Source organism: Prunus mume, linkage group LG3 (genome assembly GCF_029339155.1).
Source record: "Prunus mume cultivar Tortuosa linkage group LG3, ASM2933915v1, whole genome shotgun sequence".
Taxonomy (NCBI): Eukaryota; Viridiplantae; Streptophyta; class Magnoliopsida; order Rosales; family Rosaceae; genus Prunus; species Prunus mume.
In genome coordinates this window covers 2,536,348-2,544,090 of record NC_142700.1, presented here as the reverse complement: position 1 = coordinate 2,544,090, position 7,743 = coordinate 2,536,348, and the positions used below count along the sequence as shown (strand labels likewise).

Here is a 7,743-nt window from a genome sequence, read left to right as displayed (position 1 = left end):
ATGGTATTCCATGGCATTGATGTCAAGTGCTTGGCAGCTTGGTCAATGAAAACGAAAGCGGGTGCGTTTTTTGTAGTTGCATTTTAATAACAAAATTAATTGGTCTAACTATTTTATATAAGACAGCTTCATTTGAGGGAGACATTTGTAAGTCCCACCACGTATTGTATTTCAATAATCCGAATTGTTTAGTTTTTAGATATTATCTCAATTCAAATATCATATTTATAAAAAATCACTGGAATCCGAAACTATTTAACCACTTAATGAAATGGTTCTTATTATAGTCTTATATATCTATATAAAATGTAAAGAATGATAAAACATTCAAAATACCATAAAATACTCTTGGTTAATTCAAACATTAAGAATTGAAATTATTAATTAAATTAAGATAATATGGTAAATTCATATTTTTTATATTAAACAAATAAAAATAAAAATAAAATAAGATAATAGGTCATACTTTTATGGAACATAACTACCCATATTATATTTTCTTAATTCTAAAAAAAAAAAAAAAAAAATAAGAACTAATTGACACATGCGTAAGCGTGTGTCAAGGGGCTAGTACAAATATGAAACAAAAAATTGAAGAGAAGGCACATAAGTCTTGGGATCACAAGTCTTTATTGTCTTTTTTTTGGGTCAGAGGGATCGCTAGTGCTATGGCTCATGTTTTTGTCTACTTTTTGTTTGTTTACTATGAGCTATTCATTATTCAAACTATATGTCAAGGGAAATACTTGTTTTTTCATGGACCAAGAAAACTTATTCAAAACTAGTATAGCCAAAAAAGAATATCAAAATTTATTCACCATTACGACAGAACCCATAAGGATTATACTCTTGAAAGACAAGAAGATAAATAAGAGCCTTTTATAGTTCATTTTCATTTGTTTCACCACATGACATTGGCCAAAAGAGGAAGAAACAAAAACTTTTATTGGGTTGAATACAACAGTTCTTTATATCAATTTCATCATACAACATATCTCTTTGATCACATAACATAATAATGACGTCGTGCCGAAAAAACAAGAAGTAAAACTATTTGTTGTTTTCGTTATATTTCTTAAATGAATAATGCTACTTTATCACATTTGTATAATATAAACATACCACATCATGTTGTATAAAAAGAATGATAAAAATATGATAAGTGTAGCATTACTCTTCTCAAATTATACAATCATGCAAAAACTGCATTACAAAGTACTGAAAACAAAAGAAATGAAACAACCTTATGATGTCATTATTAACAAAGAAAAAGCAATAATGATGCCATACAACAGAGAGAGGCACTAATTAACGACGCAAATATGGGCAGGCAAAGAACACAGAGGGGGAAAAATGGTCACTTTCAAGTTTCAACAAGAGCTGAAGATGGGAACACGCCAAACTAAGGAAGCAGAGCTCGTGCAACGACTCTCGTGATATTAAAAACAGCCGGACCAACCTCCTTTTTTTTAATAACAAGAAGACGGCCAGTAAAGCTTTGCCCTTTCTTTTCCTTTTTCTCGTTTTCACATTAAAAAATTGCATCCTTTTCAATAAATTAACAATTTCAAGCTCGCCATGGTTGCTGCCAGAAACAAGTGCTAAAACCCAGCTTGGAGAGATCAAGGATCGAACTTGATTGGCCATCTGCAAATCCACGAGGTGGGTTTTATCAGTTTTTTTATTTTACAAGCTTGATAATTTTATCTTTGGGTGTTTGATGCTCATTTGTGTGATATTATGAGGAAAAATTTATGATTTTTGGTTATAAAACATAGGATTTTGGCAATATGGGTCGGTCCGAATCTTGTTAGCAGGGTTTATCTGATCTGGTGGAGCTGTTTTTCTTTAGATTATAGAACCCCAGAAGATAGAAGAAGTTGTTTATTGTGGACAAGAATGGGTTGTAGCTGCTTTGGTACTTCAGTTGCTGACAGGAAAAGGAGGTCTGGTCACTTTGGCCATGATCTTGATGGTATGGACATGAATAAATGCTCCCGCTTTTTCTGTTTTCCATCCATTACACTTTTCTTTTTGTTCTTTTACTCTGTTGCATCATCATGATTATTCTTATTCATTTTTGTCTTGTGTTGTGTAGGAAATTTGCTGGAAAATATTAAAACTTTCTCCTACAATGAATTAAGATCGGCGACCGATGATTTCCATTCCAGTAATAAGATAGGGCGAGGAGGTTTTGGAACTGTTTACAAGGTACTTGGATTTTGCAGACGGCTTGTCGTAATAATACTATTGGGAAGTTTGCAGCCATTATATCTGTTATTTGAATTATATTGTAGTTTTGGCTCCAAATTTGTGAATGGCTTGGCTTGGCTCAAAACTATTTACATCAAGCTTTTGAAATCTGATTGCTGACACCTTGAGTTGGGTTTGCGCTTTTAGAACACTTCAAATTATAATCTTACGTTTTCTACACATAGAAACATTGCTTGGTATGCTAGAAACTCTCACCTGTAGTTATAGATTGGAGAAAAGTAGAGATTTTTTATCTTTCCAGTATTAAGATTTTGCTAATGTCTAGGGCATGGATTTTGGTAATTCATCATGTTGTCATCAAGAATAATAGCCACCCATTCGGTTTAGGTTCTGTGACTTTTTAAGACAGAGTTCTTTCTTGTTCTTAGTTTCACAGCTTTAGTGGTTGGTCTTATATTGTAAGGGCCAAACGTTGATTATGATTTTACGTTAATCAGGATATCTAGATGGTATTCATCCACGCCATTTCATGTTATCTTAGTAGTTTAGCTACATTTTGCTAGGGAACCCTGAAAAGTGGAAAGCAAGTTGCTGTGAAGACACTTTCTGCTCGGTCGAAGCAGGGAGTCCGTGAATTCTTAAATGAGATTATTGCTATATCAAATGTCAGGCATCCAAACCTTGTTGAGTTGATTGGGTGCTGTGTTGAAGGAGCGGATCGGGTTTTGGTCTATGAATATGCTGAGAATAACAGCCTTGATCATGCATTGTTAGGTAATTGATCAAATCCTTCAGCATGAAAGGAAGACTGAATTGGGAAAGGACTATAGTCTAATTTGTTTTCCTTGTGTTTGTAGGTTCAAAGAGTAAAAACATCATACTCAATTGGGAAAAAAGATCAGCCATTTGCTTGGGTACTGCTAGGGGTCTTATGTTTCTCCATGAGGAACTGATGCCACATATTGTCCATAGAGATATCAAGGCTAGTAATATACTTCTAGACAGAGATTTTAACCCCAAAATTGGAGACTTTGGGTTGGCTAAACTCTTCCCTGATAACATCACTCATATTAGCACAAGGATTGCAGGAACAACGTACGTTACTTTCATATTTCTAGTTGATTGTTATTCATTTGTTAACGTTCCATTTTCCTTGCTTGATTCAATTAGGAGATTTCTGTTGTGTAGTTTTTTTTTGTTTTGTTTTTTTTTTTTTTTTTTGGTTGGGAAAGATCTTTGTTTTCTTCAGTAATTGATCTTGGCAAATTAGAGATTAGTGTGTTTTAGTATAACTTCGTATGGGTCTGTCCAGTTGATACTGGAGATGCAAGGGAAAGAAACTAAGCTGCCATCTTATGCTTTAGTTTTGTTTTTCCGCAGTGGTTATTTAGCACCAGAATACGCTCTGGGAGGTCAGTTAACCAAGAAGGCTGATGTTTACAGTTTCGGTGTTCTTGTTCTTGAAATAGTTAGTGGCAGAAGCAGTGCCAAGGAAAACTGGGGAGGGACAGAAAAGTTTCTCCTCGAATGGGTGAGTTGGTTTTTCCATCATCATACTCGCAGTCTTATTTTGCATGTTTTTGTGCCCTTTATAAGGGTTTAGGTCTTATCATTTCTGGTGATTAATGGATTAACTCTTACTGGAAATTGTTAAACGAGGGATGCTCAAGTTAGTTTAATTATCTGATCTACTAAGAGAATTATTGACATGCTGCACAATCAATTAGAGAACAGGTGGAAATTGTACAGCAAGTTTTTGTTTTTGGTTCAATTGAAGTAGTTGATATTCCTTCTTTAACCCACACACACAACGGGTGGTTACCTGCATGGACTTATTTCATATCGAACTTGTTCTGCTTCCTTTTACAACTCTCTCTGTTCTTCTTTAGGCATGGCAGCTCCATGAAGAAGGGCGACTATTGGAGCTTGTCGACCCAGAGATGGGGGAATTTCCTGAGGAAGAACTCCTTAGGTACACGAAGGTTGCATTTTTCTGCACCCAAGCAGCAGCAAGCCGAAGGCCAACGATGAGTGTGGTTGTTGAGATGCTCTCAAGAAACATCAGAATCAATGAGAAGCAACTTACAGCCCCAGGTTTCTTCAACAATTCAGGGAGCCTCAGCGGACCTTCTTCAAGTAAAAAATCATCTGCCGACACAACTAGCTATCAGATGAGTTCTGTCCCTGACACTATAACTCAAGTAGCACCTCGCTGAAGAAGAATAAGAATAATGCACTCATTGCAATTTGGAGGAAGACAGATGAAATTTACAAGTACACAAGTAGTTATTCCAGTAGTTCATACAGTTATCTTCTTTAACCTTTTACACGTTTTCGCTTCTTCGTCTTTTGTTAGCCAATTTGAGAAGGGAGAGGGTGGTTTGAGCAGAATTAATTTGAGGTTGCGAATTTGTAATGTTATGTTAGTCTGATGTTGTTTTCTTTTTTCTTTTTGATTCAATCGTTATCTTATGTACTTCTCAAGAAGAGTACAATGGAAGAGAAGAATGTTGTATAGTGAAACAGAAATTAATCAATACACACTCTTTGACTCTTTTCTCTCCTAGATGCGAACAAGAACAGACCCAAACAAGTTGACCTTGATGGATTCTTCAATGTCTAAATTCCAAATTTTGATCTACATTCTTGGTCAACATACAATAATTCATATTCGAATGTTTATAAAAGTTGATAAGATGTGATCGGTTGATGCAATCTACAATATTTAAGGTCACAATTTGTAGTACTTAACACGACAATAATGTTAAGAGTGCCATGTCATTGTTTTTCATTGTACATCAATCCAGGATTTATTATACAAAAACGTTGTTATTGACACGCCCAAAAGCCATCATAAAAACATGAGACTTCTTTCTAATGATTACCCAGAAAAAGACTTGCTGATAAAAGGAAAAGTAATATTCATAAAATGTGTGTAAACAATGAGAGTCTCAAATCCCAAACACAACACACCCAACATCAAAATATATGAAGACCTCCACACTGAAAGCTAGGGCTAATGGAGACCAAATATTACAATATTCCGATAATCAGTAGCAACAGAAGCCAGTGATAAGGCAGCCGATGATCAATTTGAATCTCAAAATAATAAAATTGATGAATAAAATATGGAAGGGTTTGAGTTAAGCAGAGAGGTCCTCGATAGAAGCAGGAGTGCTTTGTTCAGGTACATCCGAAGAACCGTTAGAGGTGGCATCCTTGGCTTGTGAAGCAGGCACCTCGGCTTCTGAGGACCCATTAGTTTTAGATGCTGCATCCTTTACATTCTGGGCATTTTTGGCATCCTTTCCATCTTTGGGATCTTTAGCTGGAGCCTTTCCATCTTTGGCACCTTTGGCATCTTTAGCAGGGGCAGGTGGGGGTGGAATCATATGAGGTGGAGTTTTATGCTTCAGCTTCAAAAGTATTTGCCGCAGCCTTGAAAGATCAGTGGGTTTTCCAGGCTTCGGGCCCTGAACGACTGTGATCGATGGTTTCTTGTCCTGATCCTTCTTGCCTCTCTTCTTCTCAATGTTGGGAACCTCATGAGGAATGAGCTCTGCTATTGCTTTCCAACTTTGCTTGTCAGCGTTTTTATGGAAATTCTCTTGATTAGCCAAGAATAACTGCTCCACATACGAACCAATTTCTTAGCATTAAGAACACGAGCTGGTGTTGAAAAAAGAGTAATTGATAATTGCATTCCAAAATTTACCTTCTCCTTTTCTCTGTTCTCAACCTTGTTGGTCTCAACATTAAGCTTCCTTTTCTCATAGAATGCACGTTTGTACTCCTCAGCTTCTTCAATAATCTGGTTCCTCAGTTCTTTCTCCCTCTTCTCCTTCTCCTCAAGCTGGAGGGCATTTAGACTGTACCAGCAAAGTCAAATTAAGTTATTAATTTTCCAGTGGGAAATCTAACACCACTTCACTTGCAGTTTGCTGGTACAGCTCAGCCAAAGTGTGTTAAAATTAGTAAACAAAAAGCATGATCAAATAACTATGATCATCTTACCGTTGTCATTTTGAAGTTGAACCAACCTAAGAAATTCTTAAGTACAACAATTCTACCACATCATCATGCTACAGCGTTTTCACAAAACAATACTGAAATGATCGGAACCATAGTATTTAAATTTAATATGTTGTTACATGACATAAATGATACGGATTTCCCTAATAAATGATATGAGTCCCAACAACAATGATTACGTGTTACTTCATTATTGGTTTGTTGCAGTTAAACTGTTATACCTAAGTCTTTCTCCTAATGACAGGATGGTTGGAACAAACTGTGTAAGGGCATCCTTTAATGAACCACCCCTTTTTTTCCCTTGAGTTGATGAAAACTCAGATGAATTTTGATTAACCGAACAATGACTATCTGAAAATTAATTTTGCAAGAAACTCAATAGCAATCCTCATTCCAACAGGCTCCAAAAGCACTCCGCAGTTTACTCACAGCTCCGGCTGCATAGGATTGAAGAGCCTGCTCTAAACTACGCAAACACACAATGAACCACTGATCTGTATGTTTACATACAGTAAGAACTTAACAATCCCTCATGGATTGTATTGTAAGGAAGTAGATCTTTTTCAAGATATAATGGTTAACCTCCGAAGCTTAAGTTGATCAATCTCTTTCCAAAAAGTTCAATTAAAAAACAAACATTTACCTCTTCCCGAGATCACAACTAAAGGAAATCACAGATCTAATCATATTCCAATAGAGAACACCTATAACTAGCCCAACATCCAAAAACAAACACATAAAATTTTCCTAAGGATGCTGAATTTCACAGATCTAAAGCAACTCACAAAACAAGTAACTAAGTAACCAAAAGGAATCAGATCCGAATCTTACCGCCGCCATTCACGAAGAGCAAAACCTTCCTCAGGCACCATCTCGCTCGGTGGAGGTAGCACGGGACCGTCCGATGTGAAAACGTCATCGTCGATTGCGTGCTCGCCCACACCATATCCATTTCCATTACCGTTCTCAACGGGAACCGAATCGAACGGGGTCGAGTGGGAGTAGTTGGAGCTCGGATCGTCGAATCCGAAAACATCCGTTGAGGCACCGGCGGCGGCGTGGTCAGCGGTTACTTCGGCGTCAGTCGGAGCTCCGCCGGAGAAGCTGGAGTACTCGGCATAGTCGGTGTAGTTTTCGACGACGACGTCGTCTTGGTCAAAATGACTGTTGGAAGCGTTGAGATCGTCGCCGTCAATGCTGAACGCGTCGAACGAAGCCATTCTTCGCTGTGTTTCTCTGTCTAAAGACGATTCAGTATAAAAGGTGTTTAAAAGTGAGAGAGCTGAGAAAGAGAGAGAGAGAGAGAGAGAGAGAGAGAGAAGAGCTTTGCTTGGGAACTAATGCAAGCTGATATTTTGAGTCTTTTTCCCTTTTTATATAGTTAACGGAGAAGGAGGACGACAAAAAGAAAGAGAAATATTTTTACCACGGATTATATTATTTGAAAATTAGTCTTGGGGTCAATAGCGAATTTCGCTGTAAATTTTACACATGGGT

The 7,743-nt window shown here is 37.0% G+C and overlaps 2 protein-coding genes across 3 annotated transcripts; one reads left to right on the top strand and one right to left on the bottom strand.

Moving 5' to 3' along the window:
* Positions 1-1,317: 1,317 nt before the first annotated feature.
* Positions 1,318-4,780, top strand: LOC103324733 (putative serine/threonine-protein kinase). 2 transcript variants are annotated; one of them, XM_008226827.3, is made up of 8 exons: positions 1,318-1,490; positions 1,593-1,662; positions 1,853-1,975; positions 2,099-2,211; positions 2,778-2,988; positions 3,072-3,309; positions 3,595-3,745; positions 4,104-4,780. In XM_008226827.3, exons 3-8 carry the CDS (start codon positions 1,900-1,902, stop codon positions 4,428-4,430), a joined length of 1,116 nt encoding a protein of 371 aa, XP_008225049.2. In that variant the 5' UTR covers positions 1,318-1,490; positions 1,593-1,662; positions 1,853-1,899; the 3' UTR covers positions 4,431-4,780. The 2 variants fall into 2 exon arrangements, with proteins under 2 accessions (XP_008225049.2, XP_016648115.2); XM_016792629.2 differs by having other exon boundaries at positions 1,349-1,490; positions 1,779-1,975.
* A 331-nt stretch (positions 4,781-5,111) lies between these two features.
* On the bottom strand, positions 5,112-7,591 carry LOC103324732 (clathrin light chain 1-like). The gene is made up of 3 exons (XM_008226824.2): positions 7,078-7,591; positions 5,930-6,083; positions 5,112-5,840 (listed from the first exon to the last, which is right to left on the bottom strand). Exons 1-3 carry the CDS (start codon positions 7,464-7,466, stop codon positions 5,358-5,360), a joined length of 1,026 nt encoding a protein of 341 aa, XP_008225046.1. The 5' UTR covers positions 7,467-7,591; the 3' UTR covers positions 5,112-5,357.
* Between the last annotated feature and the right edge of the window lie 152 nt (positions 7,592-7,743).

Bases quoted from the DNA above. Each gene is read 5' to 3' on its own strand.
- LOC103324733 (XM_008226827.3), top strand. From the start codon at position 1,900: ATGGGTTGTAGCTGCTTTGGTACTTCAGTTGCTGACAGGAAAAGGAGG. The intron at 1,976-2,098 runs GTATGGACATGA...TGTGTTGTGTAG, and splicing joins CTTTGGCCATGATCTTGATG to GAAATTTGCTGGAAAATATT. The intron at 2,989-3,071 runs GTAATTGATCAA...TTGTGTTTGTAG, and splicing joins CCTTGATCATGCATTGTTAG to GTTCAAAGAGTAAAAACATC.
- LOC103324732 (XM_008226824.2), bottom strand. From the start codon at position 7,466: ATGGCTTCGTTCGACGCGTTCAGCATTGACGGCGACGATCTCAACGCT. The intron at 6,084-7,077 runs GTAAGATTCGGA...TTGCTGGTACAG, and splicing joins GCTCTTCGTGAATGGCGGCG to TCTAAATGCCCTCCAGCTTG. The intron at 5,841-5,929 runs GTAAATTTTGGA...TATGTGGAGCAG, and splicing joins AGAACAGAGAAAAGGAGAAG to TTATTCTTGGCTAATCAAGA.